The following is a 26,620-nucleotide window of genomic DNA, read 5'->3' as shown; positions in this document are numbered from 1 at the left end:
GCCGGCAAAGTCTAAAATGCAGTCTTTTCCCTCCGGCCCTTCAGAGAAGAAGTCTGCCATTCCTGCTCTAAATGTCCTGGTCTTTTCACATTAGGGCTTTGGTGGCCTTATTTCCCCACTCAGGAACCCATCAGTGGCTCCCCATGGTCTATGAAATTAATTTAATTTGGGGGGGCTTGCTATTTAAGGATTTTCTCTTACTTACCCGGCTTGTATGTACTTCTCCACACACCCAACCCAGCCCCTCGAACCAGGCTCCATCCCCTCGCTTACCTGCCCAGGCTTCTCCTGCCCTTGCCCACTGCAGAACTTTCCCCTCGCTGTCGTGTAGGTCTGAGGGGATGTAAAAGGCCATCTGGCCTATCCTCTGACTCATGTTCTCCTTGTTCTTTAGACACTTAGCTCAAGCCCTGCTCTGTTCATGAGGCATCCCTGAGGGTGAGCTATATTGATCATGGCCTTACTGATTTGCATGTGTCACCTGTACTGCCCCATTTGGCCCCATTCATGGGTAGTATGGTGAAGGTTACCGATGTGGACTTCCCCCGCACTGGTTTAAGACCCTGGCCTTTCAGGCCCACTCTCCCCTTGTGTTCTCTCTCTTTAGGAATTTTACGAGGACCTATCCCAAGCCCGTCTGCTCTTCTTTGCCTCACCCTTCAGCGTACAAGAACTGTGGACTCTGACCGCCAAAAAACCCCCAGCCTTGTGAATCTTCTCCAAGCCCGCTGCCCCTGCCTTAGACCACGTTGCCATCATTCCTTCCCAGGGCTACTTCTCAGTGATAATTCCTGAAGCTGGTCTTTTTTTTCCCCTTGGCGGGAGCACAGATTTAAAAATCATCCATTCTCAGGATTGCTCAAGTGCAGAGTTGACATCTGAGAATTAGTACTTACCTGTATGTTGTGCTCCAGGCCCGTCAGGCCTCGAGTGCCTTACCCTGGGCTGGATCCTACCCCCCTTCATCATTCCCCACTGCAGTTGATCCTCCCTGCAGTTTCTAGAATGATTTTTTCAGGGGCCGATGATGGCCAGTCTGTTTTATAGTTTCCCAAAGGCTAAACGCTAACTCCTTGGATTGACTCCAACTTGTCTTCCATTGTGGTCTCCTGCCGCTTTTGTCCCCAAGCATGAACTCTACGTTCCCTCCATCCTCAGCTACCAGGAGCCCCTTTAGTGAGCTGTGCTCTGACACACCTCCAGACCTTTTAACTGAGCTTTCTTCTCTCCCTGTGAACTTTCCCCTCTTGCTTGGAGAATTCTTACTCACTGGTCACAACCCAGCATGACCTACCTTCTGTGGGAAGTTTTCCAGAATTGTGTGGAACTAATTAAGTCGCTCCTTCCTTTTTTCCCCTTAAGCATAATGTACTCACCTTAATTACAGCGTGCATTTCATTTGATGGTAATTAATTTTCTTCATGTTTTTAATCTCCCGGGAAACCAAAGGTTCAAAGCCCCACTTTTATATTAAAACATTTGGGAAGTTTTATACAAGTACTGTTGCCTAAACCCTACCCCAGGACCAGAACCTCTGGGTGTGGTCTGGACATCAGCATTCTTTTCCTTGAAGCTCCCCGATGATTGTGATGTGCAGCCATTGTCTGAAAGCCCTGCACTAGGCTGTGAGCTGCTCAAGAGTGAGGACCATGCCAGTTTCATATTTGTGGACCTCTTCTCATTGCTCTTCTCTTCCCCTGTCCTCATGCCTCCAAAGGTTGCCTGGCTTACAGTGGGAGCTCATGGAAGAGCTGTGGAATCAGTGCCCATCTGCTCATTGTTGACTCAGTTACTGGGATTCCGGAAGCAAGGGTCCAGTCACTTACCACTTCTCTTCCTCAGCACAGGCCTATAGTGAGGGAAGTTTCCAGAGAGAGAGGTCCCATTGGTGCAGAAGTAATAGGTGATCTCATGGTGTTCCATAAAATGGCTCTCTGTAATGCTCTTCATTCCTAAGACTTGTGTCTTTAATGCTTTGAACACCCTAGGGGCTGCAGTTGCCCTGTTTGGGGGGCTTCGAGAGCCATCCATGTAAAACATATTTGAATATCTCTTCCCCTATCCAGTAGGCATGCTGCATACTAGCCATTTGAGCAAGGATATTAGAGAAGACTGGGCTTCCTTATTAGGACTCTGCTTCTGTGTTTGGCTCTCTGGATTCAGTGAGAGTGGTTTTGGGCCTTCAGAAGCTTTGTTGTGCCCAGGGAGACTTAGGTAACAAGTAGGAAATGCTGCGTGATGCGGCGTTACCTGCCTACACAAGCCACTGCAGCCGTCTTGGCCTGGCTCAAAGGACTTAAATGTCAGACTTCCCAAATGTAAAAGTCAGAGATGTGCTGTAGACTGCATCTGATATTTACAGTTCTTTCTAGCAAAGGTGAGCTGACTTTTGTTGCAGATGTTCTCCATTGCAAATTAGGAAGGTTTTTCTTTTTCTTTTTCATGTGTACATACGCCTTGGTTATTATTGCTTTCCTTACTCGTATTTGATTTTGTGAAAGTCCACAGATGCATTTGAACACATAACGGTCCTTCCCTGTGGCTACTAAAAATAGTAATTGGAAAAAGTGAGGGGTTGGGTAAGAGAAGCCTATTAATTATTTATTATTTATTTAAATTAATTAAATTTAAGAAATCATGTATTATTTATTCATTTGAATAGGTTAAAATTGCAAAAAAAAAAATAAGTCTTTGAGGCTTAAAAAATTAGTTAACTCTTCCAGTACTGTTTCAGGTGGCTTCTTTTCAGGACTCGAACGGAGGGTGGCCAAAAGCTGTAATTTACTTTGTACACCAGCCTGGAGTACTTTCTTTCTTCCTGTTGTCTTTTTTCCATCTTCATTTCCTTTCCCTCTTTTCTCTTTTTTCCTCACACCAGTAGTAATATTAGCATTTCAGGACCTCGCGCAAAAAAGAACCATGCTCAAAATCCGAAACAAAGGCTCCCTCACCTTACTAGAATAGAGAAGGTCCGTATGTGTCCTCACCTTGAGGGCACCACTCAGTGTGTTACAGGCCATAGACACTTTCCCTTGAGTTGGTCTGGCCAGAGAGGATGCAAAGATCTTTCAGTGTAAAAAGTATTAGGCCAAATCCTGCTCTATGAACATGCTTCTCTTTGGTAAGTAGTACTTTGTGGAAGATAGACTTCTGTGTGAAAAAGTGTATCAGACGAAGGCTGAGTTTATGTCTAAGGCTGTCTTTCATCCAAGCGTGGTAGCCAAAAAAAAAAAAAAAAATTCTAAAACTTAGGGTGCCTGGGTGGCTCAGTCACTAAGCGTCTGCCTTCGGCTCAGGTCATGATCCCAGGGTCCTGGGATGGAGCCCTGCATCGGGCTCCCTGCTCCACGGGGAGCCTGCTTCTCCCTCTCCCCCTCCCCCTGCTTGTGTTCCCTCTCTCACTATGTCTCTCTGTCAAATAAATAAATAAAATTTAAAAAAAAATTCTAAAACTTGATCATAGCCTTGAGAAAAAGTAGGACTTACTGCATAAGTATCCAAATAACAACAATCTGGAATCTGGCCTTTTCAAATATATCCCTATAGATCCTATTACTAGGGCATAGCTTTGGCCCAAGTCAGTCTTCTCTTTCAACATAGCTTTACTTTTTTTCTTTTTAATTGAAGTGTAGTTGACACGCAATGTTACATTAGTTTCAGGTGTACATCATAGCGATCTGACAACTCTTTATACGATGCTACGCTCACCACGAGTGTGGCTACCATATAGCAGTATACAACACTATTACAATACCACTGACTATATTCCCCATGCTGTACCATTCATCCCTGTGACTTAATCATTCCATAACCGGAAGCCTGTATTTTTGACCTCTCTACACCCACTTTGTCAGTCTCCCCACCTCTGTGTCCTCTGGCAACCACCAGTTTGTTCTCTGTATTTATGGGTCTGTTTCTGTTTTCTGTTTCTTTGTTTTGTTTTGTTTTGTTTTGTTTTGATTCCACATGATTGAAACCATATGGCACTTGTCTTTCTCTGTCTGACTTATTCCACTTAGCATAGTAGCCTCTAGGTCCATCCATGTTGTTGCAAATGGCACAGTCTTATCATTTTTACAGCTGCATAATATTCCTCCGTGTGTGTGTGTGTGTGTGTGTGTGTGTGTGTGTGTGTGTGTGTGTATCACATCTTCCTTATCTATTTGTGTATCAGTGGACACCTAGGTTGCTTCTGTATCTTGGCTATTGTGAATAATACTGCAATAAATGTAGAGGGTGCATATATCTTTTCAAATTAGTGCTTATTTTTCTTTTTCTTTGACTTAAAATTTGTTTTATCCTAAGAAAATCCCCTTATAAAAGGTGACTATGATCATCACCTCATGGAGATTATTTATCACTGAATTCAGAATACTGCCACAGAATGATTTTTGTAGAAATCCAATTTGTAAATAAATGGTGCAATGAATTATAGAGTAATACATTAGCCATGGGTAACTGAGGTGCTTAAAACAATTTTTTAAAACCTATTGGTTAAAAATTTCTATGAGAAAAATACTGTATACATTTCTTAAAATTGTTCTGTTAAGTTTAAATGTGCTTTACAATGGCGCTAGGGGGAAAAGATGTGCCCCCTTAGGTATTGTCAGAAAGAATCAAAAGCAGCTTCTTAGCAAAGAGACAGAAATAGAAATGTGATACTCATCAGGGGAAATGAGGGTATGATTAAATAAATGGTATCAGCCCCCATGTTAGACTTCCCCATGAGGAAGTCATGCTTGAGGCCTCTTTTGGTCTTCTGAAAGACTGAGGGGCTGGGCTGGCCAAGCATGGCCCGAGCCCGAGCTGTGGTAGGAAGAGTAGAGAAAGCCGCAGGCCAGGTTCAACCTCCCAAAAGCCCAGCTGAATTAGAATCTTCATTCAATTCATGAAAGGATCTGAGAGTCACAGCCTGGCCTCTCTCAACATCAGAGGTCTGCCCCTAGCTAGTCCTGAGGAGATAGGTCCTAGGGGAGGCTCAGATTTCCTGCTTGCCCTTTACATATCTGCAGCTGGTGTAGGGGAGATCTTGCTTGTTCTGTGTCTTTGGAATTAAAATATTCCATAGCCTGGGGCACCTGAATGGCTCAGATGGTTAAGCATCTGCCTTTGGCTCAGGTCATGATCCCAGGGTCCTGGGGTCAAGCCCCACGTCTGGCTCCTGGCTCAGCGGGGAGCCTGCTTCTCCCTCTCCCTCTGCCTCTCCCCCTGCTCATGCTCTCTCTCTCTCTCTCTCTCTCTGTATCTCTCTGTCTCAAATGAATAAATAAAATCTTTAAAAATATATATATTCCATAGCCTGCATCTCCTCCTATCAAATATGTATTAGACAAATACAAACTTTAATTAAGAAAATGTGCTGGAGAGATTGTTTTAATGGAAAGCACACCAGACTAATAGTGCCTTCAAACTCCGAAATGCACACAGATCTGTGAGAATCTTGTTCAGATGCAGCTTCTGACTTCTGTAGGTGTGGAGAGGAGCCTTAGAGTCTGAATTTCTAGCAGGTTCACCCAGGGTGCCTGTGCTTTTGGGCCAGAGGTCATACTCTGAGGTGCAATGATCTAGAAGACCTGATTTCAAGTACTGGCTTTGCATAGCATCAGTTTCTCTGTGCTTAAAATAAGGGACTTTCGATTAACATACCTTTGAATTCTGATCAGCAGCAGCATCATGAGGAGAGGAGGGCAGGAGGGTGGTCTATGTCAAGAGCATATATCCCTGCTCTGAGTTTTCAGGGAATCCCCATCAGCACACAGCAAAAACAAAATGGAAACGTGGAAACAAACAAGCCAGGAAATGCAGTTTGTATTCTGACAAGTATTTCCAGTTTTATTCACTCTGTACCTTTGCTAACATTCAAAGGTCTGGCTTTAACTAGGTCACACAATCAACAAATGAATCTTCTCATTGTGCTGTGTTTCTCAAATAAACTAGAAGGGAGGCTGACTCCTGTCCATGGCACACCCGGTGGGACAGTCTAATTACCAATAATATGCAGTGTAGGCTCAAAAGATTGTTATCCTTAGATCTGAAACATCTTCTTGACCAGAATAGAAGTGGATACAACTTGATACTACATTTTGTTTCGCTAAATCTATCACTTATGGAGGAATTTAATACCGTCTTGAAATATTTCTTATCCTTCAGAATCCTCTCAGGTATTCCCTTCTCAGTGAAACCTTCCCACAGTCAGAATTACCAGCCACCTTTTGTCACCCTGCTCCCAGTTACTGGAGTGCGCACCTCATGGCTGGACTCCTTCTGTTGTGTGCCTGAGGTCTCCCTCACTGAGTTATGAACTCCTGAGCCATTTGGATGGAAGAGAAAGAGTTCAGGGACTTGGAACCCAGGTCCCTGAGTGTGCACTGAGCCCTGCTCTGTCCTGGTCATTTGTGCCCAGGAGGCCATGGAAGGTTTTGACCTGGCTGCCCCACTCTGTAGTGGCCATGATCAGATGGGGTGTTGGGAGGGTGGTGTGAAATAGTGGGTGTGCAGCTGTCTCCCTTTTCTCTTGGCTTGGAGTAGGGCCCCAGATAAAGGCTTGCTCAGGTTCTCCTTAGGTGAGCTCAGGGATCATGACTTATCAATCCTTACAGTTCTAGCACTTCAGGAAAAGTTAGGCCAAGTGGGTGCCCAGTAAATTCTTTACAATTGAATTTAACATTCTCTCTTTTAAGGCGGTTGAGGTGTATTTATTTTAGGCATAGAAAAAATACAAGATGGAGAAGTAACTGTTTGGTTTTCCCCTAGTAGCTGATAGTGCATGCTTTTGTGGGATATACGAAATGTATCTTGAAGTAATTTTGAAAATTCTGACAGAGATTTATTTCTGGTTTGCTAAGTTTAGAAATCCTAAACGCAACAGGAGAAAAGATAAATATTACACAGGAACAAAAAACTATATTTATCAGGCAATTCCTAAAGGTTATCCATTTTTCTATGTAGTTATAGGTATAAACTTTCTGGAAGAATTAGAAAAATTGATAATAGTTACCTTTGGGAAGAGGGTCAAGGGCAGGGGAGAAGGAGACTTTTAGTTTCATGTTATATATTTCCATGTGCTTTGAATTTTTGGCCATGTAGGCATATTTGGGTTTTTAAATATACATACACACACATATATATATATATACACACACACACACACACACATACATATATAAATACATACACACACACACACATATATATATATACATATGTATGTGTGGGTGTGTATTAAGGATATTTGGAGGAATTGAAGGATGGGCCATTTTTATTTTACTCTTTTATATATTAAAATCTCTACTGAGTATTATTTTGGGGTGGCTTAAGTACAAAGTGCTAATGATAAATGTGGGTGCTCTGCCCTTTGTCAAGTCACTGAACCATCTCCATCACAGAAGTCAAGGGCAAGCTCAGCTCACTCAGCCTTTCCTATGTCTGAGCTTTAAGGAGCTCCCAGGGTGGGGCTGTGTTCTCACGCTACTGCCAACTGGGAAAATCTAGCAACGAGTTATGAGTCCTTAAAGTGCTGGAATCATCACTTCATAAATCTGTGGTCTGGCTTAGTGAAGATGAAGCTGCAGGTGACTGTCCAGAATGAGAAGAATGATAGGATATAGAGCCCAGTCCAGCAGGAGCATCATGCCTCCTACAACCAGAAAAGCAAGGGAGGTGCCCTCCTTTGGAACATAGCATGTCCTTTGTATTTTTTGTGAGGGAGAGGAAGAGAGAGAATCTTAAGCAGCCTCCACGCCCAGCTCAGGGCTGGTTGTGGGGCTCCATCTCACAACCCTGAGAGCATGACCTGAGCCGAAAATGAGTCAGAAGCTTAACCAACTGAGCCACCCAGGTGCCTCCATAACATGTCCTTTTTAGAAAGATACTGGATTTTCATTTTTCCTTGGCACCGCTGAGCTGTTTTCCACATTGATCCCCTTACCTCCCTCCAGTGGTTGGGAATGAGCCCATTTAGAATGTCTGAGAACAGATGGTGCACCCCTTGTCATAGGCTTGGGTAGAATGAAGCAGCATTTCCCCGTAGCTCCCATCGATCATATTCTGCTCCCCTGGACTTAACTCTGATTCTGTGACACCTCAGAGACCTTTCAAATTGTGCTTTCAGTTCTGGATGATACCGCCACACAGGGGCTGGGACAAACTGGGATGTTTTCCTAGGAGGGCAGCCAGGATTGTTAAAGGAATTGTAACCATATTGCACGAAGAATTGCTGATGGGTTGAGATGTAGTCTCTACTCACTTCTCTGTGGTCAGATCATTCGCTTCTCTATGCCAGTGAACTGGGTTCCATAGTATTAACCTCAGAGGGTTGTTGTAAGGAGCAAATACATTAATTCGTACAAACACTTAGAACTGGTAAGGGTTCAGCGATTGCTAGGGACGGGTTTTTGCCCTTGGGGCTGGAGCTACAAGAAAGACTCCCACATCTTTGGACTGCAACAGCCACGGGCCCCTCCTGATCTAAAGGAGCTCACCCTCTGGTTTGTAGGCATTTTTAAAGTCACGGATATTATTATGAAAAGCTTAGCTATTGATTATTCTTCTGAGAGGCCTGAGTAGCCGACTTGAGCCCCTTGTGCTGTAAATAAGAGATTTGCTGCATATGCATTTCCCTGGGTGAATCTGTCTCCTCTGGGAATTCCTTCGCCTGTGCTGATCCATTATTTAAATTGTCTTGTAACCAGGCACTGGGCTTCATGATATGAATATCTTTTTTTTTTCTTTTTGAGAAGGATGCTCTGTTTATGGTTAGCCCCATAATAAAGAGAAAAATATGTCATTCCCCATCAAGGCAAAGGATGGCCACTCACCCCTTTGCAGTACCCCAGTCTGAAAAAAATGGCTTCTGTTTTGTCTTATTGTACAATGACTCCAACATTTGCCATTCCTATACCTGCCTATACTCAGCTATATGCAGAGCAGCGTCCACATTGATGTCAAGGTCATCAGACTTTTCCAGGTGTTCTTCTGGGTCTTGTATTGATCCATTAACTGTGTATTAAGCCAATGAATTCAGGGTGAGTGTTTAAATAGGATATTTCCCAAACTAATCTAAAGCAATCAATCAATGTGTTTTTCTAACTTGTTACTTAGATGCTGCTGGGTATCTTGAATGTGCCTTTGAAAAGGAACTATTCAAGTGGTGATTTGGTGACGGGGGAGGCGGGGGAGGCGGGGGAGCAGAAATGGATGAGAGATGTAGTAGCTTTGTAAATACCACACCCAGATATAACAAACTTTCATTTATTAATTATGTCATTTCCCCTAGACATTACACACCGTTTTACAAACATCTCTGAAGTAACTTTTGCCATACCTAATATTATTTCATCTTAAGTAAGATTCGGGACAGGGCTTCTGGGGCCTATTTTTTTTTTTAGAAGAAGCAAGTGAATTAGACAAACCATAAGAGACTCTTAATCTCAGGAAACAAACTGAGGGTTGCTGGAGTGGAGGGGCTGGGAGGGATGGGGTGGCTGGGTGATGGACATTGGGGAGGGTATGTGGTATGGTGAGTGCTGTGAATTATGTAAGACTGATGAATCACAGACCTGTACCCCTGAAACAAATAATACATTATATGTTAATAAAAAAAAAAAAAAAGAAAATTCACAGGGCATCTCGGTGGCTTAATTAAGGGTCCGACTCTTGATCTCAGCTTAGGTCATGATCTCAGGGTTGTGAGTTCAAGCCCCCCATTGGGTCCCACACTGGGCATGGAGCCTACTTAAAAAAAAAAAAGAAAAGAAAAGAAAAATCACATGTGTGCTCACAGAGACACCAAGAGGAACATCGATCTAACTCTTGATTTTCCATTTGTTTCCACTATGGAAGTAAAGCCAACCATGGTAAGTTTAACAGTTCCCAAACTGCAACACCATTTTTCTTCTCCTTAGGCTCCTTAAGCTTCTGACTCCAAGAGAAAGTTTTCTCTTATAAGCAGAGTTTGAGACTCTTTTAAGGTTAACTCTTGTGGTCTCTAAACCTACCTTCCCTAGCTTCCCTTTCCTTCCCAAGGAAGGGCCAGGACTTTTAGGAGAGACTAGGGAGAAGGAACCCATGGAGTCCTTTAGAGAGTCCCTAAGAGTCTGGCCTTGACCCAATCATCTGCTGCAGGCAAAGATTTGAAGCAGACTGGGGGATTCATTTTGACTAGGAAGACCTTGACTCAGTCTCCCGTCTTGGCCTTGTCATGTGCTAAGCTGGGCATTTGGACCAAAGGCAACATGCCTGTGAGTCAAAGTCCAGGATTGTCCTGTGTGGAGACTCTTTGGGCCTTCCCCCTATGTACCCATTCTCATGAGCCGAGCAAGAACGTCACCATTTTGTCTTTTGCCTTTGTCATTGGTCATGACAGCTAAAGGTAACCAACAGAGCTTACTTTCCAACTTGAAAGGTGATTTGTATATCCTGAAGGATGTATTTTGTTAAAGGAATTTTTTCTTATACAAAATGCTAAAATGTGTTTTGTCTCTTGTTCACTTGATCTAGTGTGTTAATTACTGCAATCTCTATTTTCTGTGTGTTGCAGGCAGCGTAGTATACCTTGGCATGATGGCCGGGGCTTTCTTCTGGGGAGGACTGGCGGACAAAGTGGGAAGAAAGCAGTCTCTTCTGATTTGCATGTCTATCAACGGATTCTTCGCCTTCCTTTCTTCATTTGTCCAGGGTTATGAATTCTTTCTCTTCTGTCGCTTACTTTCTGGATTCGGGTAAGGTTTTTTTCCTTCAGACTTCATAGTAATGTGTTTATTCTTCATAATTATACATGTTCTCCACTCTAGAGGACCTCATTACTGAGAAATTATCCCTTATCACACTTCTTTCCCTATCTTCACATCTGCCTTAGGAACCATGATGCTAGTTCTTAGAAATATAAGTCCAGAAAAGAGAACACACTTCTCTGTTCTTGTGGCTGATTCTGGTAGTATTTTACTTCAGGAAATGCATTTTAGTTTAAATGGAATCTTGTTTCTCTGGCAGAATGCATTCATAAATGTATTTTTCTTCTGAAAATTGAGTTTAAACAAGAAATAGCCCTGGTCCTCCCTATTATGAGCTAGTGAAGGTTCAAACTATTCAGACTTGCTCTTAAATCCAGGATGAATGTGTCTCAAGCAAATGTTATTTTATTGATCTATGTTAACAGCATATTTAACTTGGTAGGAAGCCTACTTCTTGAGATGTAATATGTTCCATTTGTTAAGTTCCTGATTTTTGTTGAATTAACAGAAGTTGTGACGTTGGCCCAGTACAATGGAGGAGTATCATACTCCCCCTGCCCCATCCACGGGGAATACATTCCAAAATCCCCGGTTGATGCCTGAAACTGCAGATAGTACCGAACCCTATATAAACTATGCTTTTTCCTCTATATACATACCTATGACAAAGTTTAATTTATAAATTAGGCACAGTAAGAGATCAACAGCAGCAACTCATAATAAAATAGAACAATGATAAAAATATACTGTAATGAAAGTTATGTGAATGTGATCTCTTTCAAAATATCTTATTGTACTCTACTCATGCCTGTTCTTGTGATGTAAGACAGTAAGATGCCTATGTGATGAGATGACATGATGTGAATGACATAGGCTTCGTGACATAGTGTTAGGCTGTAACTGACCTTCTAATGATGAATCAGAAGGAGGAACAGTTGTTTCTGGACTGCGGTTGACTGCAGGGAATTGAAACCACAGGTAACTGAGACCTGGGAAAGCGAAACTGCAGAAAATGGGGGACTGCTGTGTAGCCAATGGTGTAGTCATTGTCTTTAAAGAGCTTGAAGCACCTGTCAACTCTACGAAGTGAATCCACAGCTGAGGAAAACCCCATATCTTAATTAGGAGAGTCCAAGATATTCTGCTCTGATAAGGAAAAAATTAGTAAAAATACAAAATTTCTGTTTGAGAACTTTATTTTCATTAGAGATGTTCTTTCTGAGGTATCTATCATAAGATGAATCTATAGGAATAATATCAAATAAAAGTAAATATATAGAGAAAGGAAAGGAGACAGTTCTGGGTTATGAACTTGAGAGGCATATCAGTTGTGGTTGTTGAGAGTGGTACCCACACAGCAAAACACAGTTTTGCCAAAAGAGAAGGTCAGAGAACGGCAACTTGTCTTCCTTAATTACCTAGAATAGTACTTTAAAATCAGAACTAAGCTGAAAAGGAATATAAGGCATAATAGAGAAAGACTGTGATCTGGTTACTTCAGGGGTACAAAGATTTCCAAATGCAAACTAATGGATCACTTTTATGACCATTCAAAATATTAAAAAAATTTTTTATATCATTTTATGCCACAAGATATATGTACATATTGAGACTGGTGGATTATTCACTGATTTTTCGGATGTGCTTTTTCATCTTTTCATAGCCCTTCATATGCTACATTCTGCACACAGTGGGCACTTTGCAAATATGTGACTAAGTCACACAAATCAGGAGCTTTCCTTAGGGTGAAGACATGCCGGTAGACCATTCCAGAAAACCAAGAAGGTTGGAAAGTCTGGGAAAGGGGCGCCTGGGTGGCTCAGTCGTTAAGCGTCTGACTTCGGCTCGGGTCGTGATCCCAGGGTCCTGGGATCGAGCCCCGCATCGGGCTCCCTGCTCAGCGGGAAGCCTGCTTCTCCCTCTCCCACTCTCCCTGCTTGTGTTCCCTCTCTCGCTGTGTCTCTCTCTGTCAAATAAATAAAATCTTTAAAACAAACAAAAAAAAGAAAGTCTGGGAAAGTGTAAAAATATTTTTTCCTTGGGAAAAAAATGATAAAAATCAATAATTCACTTTGTAATGAATGATAGAGAAAGGAGGCTTTCCCTTGTTGCTCAGAGGTCTGTGTGAAATTGGCTAAATACACAGATGACCTGGGGAGGTAATTTGGATCATGGATTCAAGGGGCTGCAGCAGTGTATTGGGGTAGAAGAAGAACATGTTTTATTTGGAGCTATTTGTTAAAGGACCTTCACAGTGTCCATAAGATAAGACATTCCTGCCACCAGGAAAGGCTAAGGCTTCTGTTTACTTTCTCTCACCTATGTAATACCACTGGCCTGTCAGGATAAGGCTAACAGCCTAAGTTCCGAGCTTCCCAGTCCTTTCCATTTAGTCTTATCAAGGAAATTTCAGTGATATCCATAGACTCAGAGGTACCTGACTGTGGTCAAATTATGATGGCAGTTTTAATCGCCAATTCTGGATTGTGACGTGGTCAACCCAACTGACTGCGGAGAAAAGGGCCATTATGGTGGTTGCGGAATACTCCAAACTAATGGACTGTCTAGAAGTTAATTCAAGGGCAGGACAGAAGCAGAGACTGCCTGGGTATATTCATGATATCATCGTCCTCCCTGTCACAGACAAATCATTCTTCAGCTAGCAGCTCAGGGCTGCTGACTTCTAAATAACATAATCTACCTGACAAAGCACAGACCGTGTATTGCTAACTCAGCTAGGCTCCATAAATTATGATACCAGAGGTTAATGCATTGTGCCTTTGCCAAGTTGGCACAGGACTAGGAGTCCAGAAATCCCAGTCCACCCTACCCCTGCCCTTTACTGGGGACCCTGGGAGAGTCATCCTACTTTTCCAGCCTGATTCTTCTCTTGTTTTTTTGGTTTTGTTTTTATTTTTATTTATTTATTTCCATTTCAAGTTTTTATTTAAATTCTAGTCAGTTAATATATACTGTAATATTGGTTTCAGGGGGAGAATTTAGTGATTCATCACTTACGTACAGCACCCAGTGCTCATCACAAGTGCCCTCCTAAATGCCCATCCCCTTGCCCACCTCCCTTCCAGCAACCCTCAGTTTGTTCTCTGTCGTAGAGTCTCTTTGGTTTGCTTCCCTCTTTGTTTTCCCCTTTCCCCAATGTTCATCTGTTTTGTTTCTTCAATTCCACATATGAGTGAAATCATAGGGTATTTGTCTTTCTCTGACTGGCTTATTTCACTTAGCATAATACACTCTAGCTCCATCTATGTTGTTGCAAATGTCAAGATTTCCTTCTTTTTGATGGCTGCATAATATTCCAGTGTGTGTGTGTGTGCGCGTGTGCGCGCGCACGCGTGTGTGTGTGTATTACCACATCTTTATCCATCCATCTGTCGGTGGACATCTGGGCTCTTTCCATAGTTTAGCTATTGTGGACATTGCTGCTATAAACGTTGGGGTGCAGGTGCCCCTTCAGATCACTACATTTGTATCTTTGGGGTAAATACCCAGTAGTGCAATTACTGGGTCATAGGGTAGCTCTATTTTTAACCTTTTGAGGAAACTCCATACTGTCTTCCAGAGTGGCTGCACCAGCTTGCATTCCCACCAACAGTGTAGGAGGGTTCCCCTTTCTCCACATCCCCGCCAACATCTGTCGTTTCCTGTGTTGTTTATTTTAGCCATGCTGACGGGTGTGAGGTGGTGTCTCATTGTAGTTTTGATTTGCACTTCCCTGCTGATGAGTGATGTTGAGCATCTTTTCATGTGTCTGTTGGCCTGATTCTTCTTTTGTGAGAAGACAGGGAGATTCCCAAGGCTGGGAGTGCAGCTGAGCGGGGAGCCCAGGTGGCAAAACAGTCAGAGTTTTGTGGGATCCAGGCGCTGAGGGGACCTGAGAACTGAAGTTGTTAAGGAAAATGGAGAAAGTTATCTTTCTTCCTCAGCCGAGTTTACGGGCCATGTCACCTATACACAACGTGTGAGGCACCACCTCCATGAGAGAGGGCTTTTCTCAGCAGCTCTAGAGTTGCATTTGGACACCCTGTCTCTGAATCTCTGGGCTGTCTCAGCCAAGGCTCTGCTTTCTCCAGAGATATATTTTTTTCTACTTAGTTAAGAGCTCCCTCTATCCCCATCTGATCTGGGTTTTAAATTGAGTAAAACTAAATGACCAAGGAAATAAGGGTTCAGAATGTTGGGATTCTTCTGTTGCAGGCCTCTGGCACTCAGACGCATCAACGCTCCATGCATGTCCCAGGAATGTTGCTCTCGCCATCTTTTCTGCTTCAGAGGTTCTTCTCCCAGAGCCCTTAGCGCTCAGGGCCTCAGAGAGGCCCTTCCTAAGACAGCCCTCCCTGCAAATACTTGCTTTTCATGTGTTTATTTCTTTCCTCCTCTGGATTGTAAATTCCAAGAGGCTGGGCTTGTCTGCTTAAGGCAAGGCAGGTTTGGTTACCCTAAAGGACACCAGTCCTGCCAGGGGTGGACCTATGGCTTTGGCTAGTTGATCATGGTGTTGTTGCCAGAAGTGAAATAGATGGGAAGTTTGCTGAAGTCTTACTTGATCTGTATTAGCAGAATTCTAGGTCAAGTGAATGAAAGTTTAACTTGAATCATAAAAAGTCATGAGTCTCCTGAAAAGCAAACTGAGGGTTCTGGAGGGGAGGAGGGTGGGGGGATGGGTTAGCCTGGTGATGGGTATTGAGGAGGGCACGTTCTGCATGGAGCACTGGGTGTTATGAACAAAAAATGAATCATGGAACAGTACACCAAAACAAATTATGTAATATATGGTGATTAACATAACAATAAAAAAATTAAAAAAAAAAAGTCATGAGTCTCAGGAGACAGTCATGGCCCATCAGTGAATTCCCAGACTCGAGCCAGTTTGCAGACCCAGAACTCCTCAAATAAAGGGGAGACTGGGTCCCTTGAGGAAGAACCCCAGGACCACTGACACTATAATACCTTAATCTTTCACTCAGCCTTTCCCAAGGGACTTAGGGCCTTTTACTAGGGTAGTCATGCTGAGGGGAAAGGAGATAATCAGACTTTGGGGGGACTCACCGGCTCTGAACTGACACTAATTCCAGGACACCAAAAACGTCACTAAGATCTGCCAGTCGGTGTAGGGGCTCATGGAGGTTGGGTGATAATGGAGTTGTAGCTCAGGCTACATCTCAATGGGTCCCTGAATCCATCCTGTGGTTATTTCCCAGTTCCAGAATGCATGACTGGAATAGACGTTGTTACAGATAGAATCTCCACGTTGGTACAGCTCCTGTTCACTAGTTCCACATGCTGGGAATTTCAGAGGAGGAAAAGAATTTCTGGGTCACAGGCAGAGCCTTCATTTTGCAGAGTAAGGTGCAGTGATGGAACCAGGAAGACACAGCTAGGACTTAAGTCACAACTAAGTCCTTTTGAATCGGCAACTCTGTACTCAACTAAACTGCCTTCTGAATCCAAGATCAAGATGCCTTTGTGTCAGTTTTATTGCAAATGCCACAGGTTTCCAGCTGTTCTGTCTTATTTCGCGGCTGAAGCATCATTAGCAGCCCTGTGTTAAATTCCTGTTTCTGCATATAAGGGAGACTGTGAAGGAGTGCTTCATTTAGCCTGAGGTCTACCTGGGTTTACGGTTTCATTGCCTCTAAATGTGCTTTCCTCTTAATTTCCCACACCAAGTCATGAATATATTTTGTTAGAAACATAAATATGTCCAGCTGCCATATTCTGTGTGACTTTAAATATTTATTCAGTACGACGAATGATTTTCCAGCTGGGGACAACAGTGTGAGTGAGGAATAGGGCATCACGAATTATTCATCTCTCTCTCACTTTCGTAAGTGAATCTCACACCAGGGAACAGACACTTCCTTCTCCTCTTTTGCTATAGAAAATTAGAAAGATGGGAAATGGAGTTGACACCACTGATTCATTTTCATTTGCCCCAGAATTAAATTATTTGTTTCCAGTCACTGTTAATTATGGGAATGATAATGCTTCAGATGCTGGGCAATATCAGAGTTGGGAGCTTCTCACTGAGGGCCTGGCTCAGCTAAGCATAAAGGTCAGGAGAGAAATATAACAGCAACAGAAATTAAAATGAAATTTCTATGTATCTGTATGTCATCGGGAACAAAGAGTCATTTCTCCCTCTGCAAATGGAGCCTCGCAAATGCATACTTCATAGCTATTTGCTATATCCTTCTATTAACTGCATTATAACCAGATCACCTTAGCTTTGTAGAAATGATTCCCCACTAATTGGAATTCTTCGGTGTTTTATATTTAGCATGTTTATTCCCACAACATTTTTAAAAAATAGGTATGGGGGCGCCTGGGTGGCTCAGTCATCAAGCGTCTGCCTTCGGCTCAGGTCATGATCCCAGGGTCCCGGGATCGAGCCCCACATCCAGCTCCCTGCTCCGCGGGAAGCCTGCTTCTCCCTCTCCCACTCCCCCTGCTTGTGTTCCCTCTCTCACTGTGTCTCTCTCTGTCAAATAAATAAATAAGTAAATCTTTAAAAATAATAATAATAAATAAATAAGTAATAGGTATGCAAGAATAGTATGCTCTTTTTTTTAAGTAGGCTCCATGCCCGGTGTGGAACCCAATGCAGGGCTTGAACTCATGACTCTGAGATCAAGACTTAAGCTGAGATCAAGAGTCAGATACTTAGGGGCATCTGGGTAGCTCAGTTGATTGGACGTCTGCCTTCGGTTCCAGTTGTGATCTGGGGGTCCTGGGATCTAGCCCTGTGTCAGGCTCCTTGCTTGGCAGGGAGCCTGCTTCTCCTTCTCCCGGTCCCCCTGCTTGTGCTCTCTCTCTCTGTCTTATAAATAAATAGAATCTTTTTTAAAAAGTTTACCAAAAAAAGTCAGATGCTTAAACTGACTGAGCCACCCAAGCGCCCCTATTGTGCCTTTTTAAATAGAGGCACAGGGAGATTAAATGGCTCCCAAAAGTTCAACAGATCCTCCGGTCTTCTGAGTTTTAGTCTAATTCTGAACTACCAGGTTCTCCCTTCAAAGTAGTCTTTCTCTTAGGATATGTTTTACTTCCTTATCATATTTGAAAAACGCAGGCTCATTTCAAAATTTTCAAAACGTTTAAAATGTGTTTTATCAAACACCTCTATATGCTTGCCCTGTGAGAGATGCTAAGTACTTTACACTGTTGACTCCTCTAAAGCTCATGCTGACCCTGTGAGGAAGATTCCCTTTATTCTACCCATTTTATAGAGGAGAAAATTGAGGCACAGAGAGGTTAAGTAACTGTCCAAGGTCACCCAGTAAGTATTGTGGTCACACACAGGCAGCCTGGTGCCAGAGCCCATGCTCAGACCACCGGGCTGTGCTGTCTCAGATTCAACGAGAAGTATGTCTGATTTCATAGAATACAATGCCCAATACACAATAGGCACTAAATAAACATTTTGAACCGATCAATTCAGGAATGTTTCTGACCCAGAGAGTCAGGATGGAGAGCTCTCCCAGTATGAAAGGTGAGGCAACAGACTACATTACCTTTAATCCCAAAATAATCACAAACCCAGATTGTCAATAGGAGGTCATGGTTTCCTTAGGCCTGTGTTGTCCAAGAGGCAGCATGCAGCTACCAAGCGCTTGAAATGTAGCCAGACTGACATGAGCTGTAAACGCAAATTACATAGCACTGGTTTCAAAGACTTAGCACATACAGAAGAGTGCAGAATACCTCATTGATAATTTATATATTGATTACATGTTAAAATGACAGTATCTGAATATGTTGAGTTAAATGAATGTATATTAAAATTAAATTCACCTGATTTTTTTTGCTTTGCCTTAATATCTTTTCTAGAAAATTTAAAGTTATACATATGGCTCACATGGTACTTCTCTTAGAAAGCACTGTCTTAGACAATGCCTTTTGTGAAAATTTCCCCCAAAGAGTTTACCTTTTGGGCATACTTTATTTCCCAGTATGCCCTTTGGCACAGGTGCCATTGATCCCAAGAGAGAAGTAACAGAACAAAAGATCTTCCAGACTTAAAATTTATAATTGTGGAAAAATGAGCCATATGCATTTTTTAGAAAAGACTCTGTAAGCTCCTTGAAGGCAGGAACTTGGGTTCTTCGTTCCTGTACCTCCAGCAATTGTGATATACCTCATGCAGAGTTTGGCTGGAGGGGGTGGGTATGGGGGTTGATGGATGGATAGGTAGATGGTGGGTGGATGAGAGGGTGAGTAAAGGAATGGATGAGTAGATACATACAGCAAGTGTCTGGAGAAGTCTGCAGGTTTTTGTCATCATTTCTCATAGATCATCTTAGTGATCATCACTATCTTTATTCATGACCCCATTTAGGTGCTGTGGGAATGGATTTTTCCAGCTCTCTCAAGAGCTCGATTAATTTTTTTTCAAGACAGTGTTAGAATCCTCATCTATGGCTACACCTGTTCCCTGTAGCATTCTGTGCTGCTGTGGATACAATAGGTTTGGGTGCTTAGGGCACCAACCTGATTACAAACAAGGGCTAGGGAAGCTGTTTTCTTGGAAACACAACTTATGCCCAAATTGTATATTTACATCTCAATATTTTTAAAATAGTCAAGTTCCTACCAATTATTCTATCCATAGTTCATACAATATTGGAAAATAACAACTGCTCCTATCAAAGAATATGATTTTTGAATCTGTGACTTTGGACAGTGGGAAATTAAAGCTATCCGAATGACACAACCTTTAGCACTGCCACCGGATATAGGAGATTCCCATTCTTGATTTGATGACTGGTTTGGTTACCGGTAGGTGTTCTTCTCCTGTTTCCATCTGGAGTACTCATCATGAACAGGTGCCTTCCAATCAATACAGCAATCTCATTTTCTGTGCCACCCCAGCCCGTTCAGAGACAGTTAGATCTGTGTTCTTTTCTCTAAGCCTCTGTGATAGTCTATTTACTTTCATGAAAAGGAAGTCACTGAAAAGTCCTTCTTTGGGGCTGCTGCTTTAATTGTTTATTTCTGGGTCCAACTTAAAATGTAGTGAATTGGTTCTGAATTGCTGTGCAATTTGCCTGGCAGTCAGTGTAGTTGATTTTCCTTTTCTTGTTGATTCTGAGTGAGGATTAAAAAGGATATTTTCAGGCAATTTTTTTGTAATTGTGATTCCCAGTGTAAACTACACCATTCAGTGTTCTTTTTATAAACCCATAATACCCATCTTAAAATAAAAGTTGTCAGAGTGGGCTCTTGGTGGACTTTGCCCTCCGCCTATTGTCAGTATAGAACATGTGACTTTACAACACATACTCACTTCCTCCTTAATTCTGTCCTCCCATAACGCCCCATTTCCCAGTGGAAATGGGAGATAGAAGAATGATGTGAAAGACTGTTTGACAGTCACCTGGTGAAATAAGTTAGAATGAAAGTATTCTTTGTTACATGCTTACTGGGGAATTTTGGCAGAACAGAATCACTCAGGAGAACCCCTCCTTGGGAGAAGTCATCAGACATTCCACAGGTTCTCCTCTAAACTCTCATAGTTCAAGCCATTTTAAGTCCAACTACTCTTTTTGTCCACGGCCTCCCTCTTTCACTGCAGAACCCTGAGCCCTTCCCTGTCTTTGCCTCAATAGCCAGTGTGAGTCAGCATGGTGAGGTACGGGGACAAACATAGTCCACCAGAGTTGCCATCTGCACGGGAGTAATGGGAGGTGTGGCAGCGAAATTTGCAGCCTTCCAACAGTCAGGCTTCCCAGTTTCTCAGTGAAGTTTGTGCAGACTGTAGTATTTGGCATTCTCTTTCATCCTGCAACGCTAAACGGACTTACACTTATGTGTCTCATGTTCCCAACAGAGAAGCTGTGTCTGTAAAGCTGACATACCCTTTGCCTTACACAATATCCCACAGGTGAATTTGCCTTAGATTACTGAGGGAAATAAATATGTTTCGTGATATTCACCAGACGCCTAGTATTGAGTCATATGTAGGCCTTTTGAGGGGTGTGTGTGTGTGTGTGTGTGTGTGCGCACGCGCGCGCACATGTGGGCTGGAGAGTGGGGTTGGAGAGTGGTCCCAACTTATTCTAGAATGTGTTTTGATACATTTTTTTAAATTCCTTTATATTTCTACAATTAAAGTTGTAAAAATGTAACCTTAATCTTACTTAAGAATAACTCCAAGTCTGAAATTCCAAATATCAGTGCTCTGTTTCAGTTGTATCAATTCAATTATTTTGAATTTGGCTAATCCTCCACCTCTATAGAGTGTGGATTTCAATTATTATTCCCTCTATGCCTCCTTTTACCGAAGATAATTAATATTTGACCCTTTTTGACAGTTAATAAAATAGACTTAATATCTGATCCGGAGAAAAATTCTTTACAAACCACCCTGATCTGATGGCTTCATTATGTAAACATTCCATCAAAAATGAACTTGAGAAAATTTCAACAGTAGCTAACTGATCATTATATAATGAACAATAAAAAGGTCTCCGTGCTAACTGGATTTAGAGATATATTACATATCAGGTAATGTAAAAGATAACCATTTCATGCCTTATATTACGAATTTTTAGTATAAAACAAGGTATATTTTCCATATTAAATCGCCATTACAAGAGTTTCTCAATCTCAGCACTATTAATATCTTCGGATAGGTAATTCTTTGTTGCAAGGAGCTGTCTTGTGTATTTTTGGACTTTTAGCAGCATCCTTGGCCTCTACTTATTATGCCAGTTGCACCTCCTGGTTGGTTGTGACAGCTAAAAATGTATCCAGCCATTGCCAAACGTCTGTTGGGAGGGGGAGAACACAATCAACTGTATTTAAGAACCACTGATACGTGGGACTTCGAGAACTGCCGTTCAAATATTTGTTATCTCTTCATGTATTCTCAGAAATTTTATCTTGATACAATAAAACAATTCAGAAAATGCATAGCCCCTCACACAAAATATGAACTATTGATGTAGAACAATGAGAACTTTTTTTTTTTACTTACAAAAATGGGGGGGCAGCTTTTTCCTATCTTCAGTACTTAAAGTTTGAACAAAATCATATTGTGATGAAAACTTATGCTTTATCTCTTATCTGAATTTTTATTGTTGGTAATTATAGCATTCTGCAGCAATTTTCTTTAAGGGACCAAGGTATTTTGGAAGATCCTAGAGTGCCGAACAGGGTTGCACGGTGTCTTATGCCCAGGGGTTCCAAGTAACTTTTGTCACCAGGGCACCTGGTCAAAAGGTGCCCATACAACTCAGACATAGACTGATTTCAGGAACTCTTTGGGGACCCTGTTGCTATTGGAACCTCCATTCCGGCACCCACAACTTCTCTCATAATTACATTGACCCAGAACATAAGATGTATGTTTCCATTCATGGGAGATCTTTAGGTCCTCAGAACAAGTTACTCCAGTCCATTTGGCATGGCACCTCCATCAGCAAGAGCAATCCAGCTCTTTTGAGGAGCACTGAGTGCATGTCCTGTGGGCCAGGTGATGGGGATTCGAAGGCGAATGGGATATAGTCCTCACCCTCACGGAGCCTTCAGTGTGGTGTAAACAATGTTTAAGATCTCTGCCGCTGTATGAAACACTACTAATAGTTAACATTACAGCAGGCTGCAATGTTTTTTTCTGCTTAAAGGCTGTCACAGTAACACGAGGAGTAATGTTTTCCCTAAAATGGATGATCAGCCCACAGTGAGAAGTATGAATGCTTGCATTGTTTTGTAGGGCTCTGAATCTGAAGAACTTTGCAAAGGCTTTCAATACACTCCCTCACTCATTCTTCAGACTCATGTGTCCATTGGTATTAGAGTTCTTTGCAATCTGCTTTGCAGATAGATATTGCGGGATATCCATGCAAAAATAACCACCTTGAAAAAGAGGCGTTGAATCAGAACCAGCTGGATTGCTTATATATTCCCCTAAAAGTTGGTATTCTTTTACACAACAATAATTTGTGTAAGCCAACAGGCAAGTCTACAGTCTTCCACTTGCCACTTTAGCCGCCCCAGAGTACATTTATCTCGTTTCCGAGTGGCCTGGCATATCGTACATGCAATTGTGCCTTCATGAAGTGTGAGTGATAGCTCTTAACATATGGAATGTCCAGAATCCTGATGAAACATTAATTGGGATGTGAAAAGTCCATAAAAACTGGGACTTTTTTTATGCATTGAGAAGCGAAGTCATAGGTTAGGGACCTGGGACTTTATGATGCAGAGAAACGGATTCTTCACATCAAATGAAAAAAGCAGGAGCATTAAATGATTTATGGCACAGCCATTTTATTTCCTATTAAAATTGTGTGTTGTAATGAAACCACTTTAAATCTGTTCAGAGCTTTGTGGAATTTTAAAATTCAGCCAGCTGTCCATGGTTTCTGGTCCTTGAGAAGCCAGGGAGAGAACTGTGGGGGTCTGACGTGGTGTGGGATAGAGCCAGCTCTGACTGCCCACCACATGCATTTCTTTCTTGTGTGGGGGGTCCACTTGATGACCTTGGACTGCTTGGCTACCCCTAGTGTGATGGTGCCAAATCGCCACGTGCTGTATCTGAGGTCACGTGGAGCTTAGGAATTTGGGGTAGAACTGCCACATTCATGGCCCAGGGGAGCAGATAGAGATGCTTCAAGCTAGTCTTTTTTCAAGTCTTTGAACAGCAATTCCCACTAAGAAACACAATAGCAATTCCCACTAAGAAACAATATACATTTATATACATATTTGTTTATATATAAATTTATATGTAGACACGTATATGCATATATGTATGTACTTTCTACATTATAGATATGTTTGTCATGAAGACAAAAGTTTAAAGAAATGTTACTCATCCTTATTACTTGAGTTGTATGTAACCATTTTCATCTCTACTTCAATTTTTAAAATTCTGTTTATAGCTACTAAATTAATTTCATGGCCCACAGATTGAAAAGCATTGGCCTAAGTGATCTGCCCATATCTAGCAGTAGATAGCCACCATATCACTTTAAGCAGGGGCAAATGAATGAAGTGGTGCTATATTTTGACCTACCATTTGATGCAGAATGACATTATGAATCCCACGATTCGATTGGTACACCCAGTTTGCTACAGATAAGGCCTTTCTTTAAATTTCATTTGCTAAGGTCACTGCCAATACTTCTTTATCACATCAAAGGCTCTGAGGAAATCAGTTATTGTTAACTGCATAAATACATGTTTTACTTCTTGACGTGAAATGTCAATAGCAATTTACCTTACGGAAATCTGAACATAAAGGAATCGGCACATATTTTTAAAACTGTATTGCTAAGTGTTTTCTCTGTAACTTGTTTGTGTATATTGTACATCTTTCAAAAAATATTTGAGAATTCATATACTGTTTGGAATGATGGTAAGTAATGTTTTCTCATTCTATCCTACTTTCTGAGACAGTGTTTTTTGAAAATTGGTGGTCAAGACCTGTTTGAAATTTGGATGAGATCTAAGGCCCATCTGCCTAGAATGAACAAAATATTTATTCCATAGACCCTCATTGGAGAACCCTTAACCTGAGTGGAAGTCACTGTTCATGTCAGCATCCCTTAGAGTTACCCTACTGGAAGGAAGCATTGTACCCTGTTCTGTTGGTATGGAAACCAGCAGCACCTTATTTGATTCTACCAGTGCGCATAGACATGTACCGAGGCAGCAGTGAGATCTACTGGGTTGAGACCAGAGCAGTCCAGAAAGCAACCCCATTGGGCCTGTGTCCATCAGCACAACAGCCTGACTGGGCTGCAGGACCAGCTGCTGCAGGGTCACAGGGCAGACAGCCTCCCAGAAATGTTTGAAGCTCTTTCCAAAGTCACCATGTCATGGGTAGGACAAATCCTAGTCTCTCTTTTTAAAAATGTGTTCATTAAAATATTCACTAGATTAGACCCAATGCTGTAACTTTTGCAAATACGTAGAACATTCAACCCTGAGTGGAAAGCCCCTCAGATTCTTATGCTAGGTTAGCTCTATAAATCCCATGACTAGGGCACCGCTGCCACCTTTTGGTAACATCCCTTAATTGCAGGTTCTGGAGGGATAGTAACCCTATATTAAGCAGATTATAATATTAAAGTTCTAAAATGATAGAAAATATGCATGTCTGGATATGCTGGGATAGAGAGAGAGCGTGTGTTGTTAGAGCTTGCTTTGGTTCTGCCCTTTGCAGCTCCCATAGCTGTCCTGGCTCTGATTTCAGGTATTCTCTGTCCCTCTTGGCAGGATCGGAGGAGCCATTCCCACGGTGTTCTCCTACTTTGCTGAAGTGCTGGCCCGAGAGAAGCGGGGGGAGCATCTGAGCTGGCTCTGCATGTTCTGGATGGTTGGTGGCATCTACGCCTCTGCCATGGCCTGGGCCATCATCCCGTATTATGGTAAGAGGCTGGCCTGACGCGAGCCGGCAGCCATTTTATTTTACTTCAGCCTCCAGTCTGTCCCTTTCCTGTCTTGTAAATGCTGGTTTGAGAACAACACTGGCGTGATCAAGTTTTTCCCTTTTGTAATATCTAGGATTTACCTCTAGTGCAGAAAGCCAGTGGTCCTGTAGGAATATTATTGCCTTTTGCTGTTTTTCAAGTGCTCACTTTCATTGGCTTTCTGTGTGCTATCAACTCTGGGGTCCCCACCCAAATGGACATGAGAGGAGACACAGGTCGTAATCAGCATATGAGGCAACAGGACTTACTGTTGTTTGGGGGACTGTCATACACATCCGGCACACGCAAGTGCCTTTCTTCATCCCCTCTGGGTCCAGTCCAAAGCTCAACCCCATGTCAGCCCTGCCTCTGCTGGCAGCTCAGAACCAGGATGAGAGCAGGAAGAATCCTGTCTTGTCACGGACCATCTGTTTGCGGAGCTTAAGAGGTGATTCGACTGTCCTTGCTGCCCGGATCCCTCCACAGTTTCTTCTGAGCACTTGCTGTTCCTGCCATCTCTGAACACTTAAAGGTCTCCTGTTTCTGGGCAGTAAGCTTTGTCCTGCTTAGAAGCCAGGAACTTCCAGGTGCTTCACCCACAAACAGTGAAATGCAGGGAGAGGTTCACAGAATCCGGGAACCAAATTCAATATATAAGGCAAAGGGGAGGGGAGGTGTTCTGATTGTGTGTGTCTGTGTGAGAGAGAGAGAGGGAGAGAGCAAACATGTTGAAGTTTACAGATTATCAATATTGTGTAAATTAAAACCACATGTGGACTTTAAAAACTCACTCTTTGTTCAACCTAAAATCTAATTGATCATCGGGTAAAAAATTCGATTTCAAAAATTCACTTTTGGGTCATTTTCCTTTTTTCCTGCTTTTGTTTTATAGCAGAGCGATTTTCACTATAAAACCTAGTTCTGGTAGGGAACAATGATGGGTAAATTTGATTCATTGCTGAAATCAAAGACAAGATGTAGACTTTAGTATTCAAATGCACTGTAGTTTGTTTTATTGTACTGAGTTACAAAATTCATGTTTGTCACACTCTTTCTTTTAATAAACCTAAAAAGTTACGTGCAAATCAAAATTGTATATAACAATAACAAGGAAGACATAAGGAATAGGTTACTTGGCCTAAAGAGAACTTTTCTTTGCCAAACACTTAAGCTGAGTGTGGCGTGCCAAGCTCAAGTGATGGGTTTTCCTTTTTTAAACTCTGGTCAGTTCAGGGCCAGAGATACCCTCACACAGGCAGTTACTCATGTCCACCATAAGGCTTGTCTTCTCCCACCATCCAAGGAATTACAGGCGATTCTCCTTCTTTGTCCGGGCCCTGACAACCTCAGCCACCCTCAGAACTTGCCTCTGTGTAGGTGGGCATCTAGCTGCCGCCCCACCTAGCTGGCTGTTTTGAATGGAAAAGCCACTCAGCTGCCATGTAAAGAATT

At 42.3% G+C, this 26,620-nt stretch overlaps 1 protein-coding gene across 2 annotated transcripts in view; it reads left to right on the top strand.

The window, feature by feature from the left end:
- SV2C (synaptic vesicle glycoprotein 2C) overlaps positions 1–26,620 on the top strand; it is a 200,650-nt gene that overhangs the window by 80,255 nt on the left and 93,775 nt on the right. For both annotated transcript variants that reach the window (XM_025892700.2, XM_073905310.1), the window contains exons 3-4: positions 10,538–10,718; positions 24,975–25,126. In XM_025892700.2, coding sequence (XP_025748485.1) covers positions 10,538–10,718; positions 24,975–25,126 — 333 coding nt within the window. The remainder of the gene's footprint in view (positions 1–10,537; positions 10,719–24,974; positions 25,127–26,620) is intronic.

The sequence above is a fragment of the Callorhinus ursinus genome, unplaced genomic scaffold (assembly GCF_003265705.2).
Source record: "Callorhinus ursinus isolate GAN/ISIS: 27379988/994484 unplaced genomic scaffold, GSC_fseal_2.0 scaffold23, whole genome shotgun sequence".
Lineage (NCBI taxonomy): Eukaryota > Metazoa > Chordata > Mammalia > Carnivora > Otariidae > Callorhinus > Callorhinus ursinus.
Note: the sequence above shows the minus strand (reverse complement) of the source record. Positions and strands in the feature narration are given on the sequence as shown.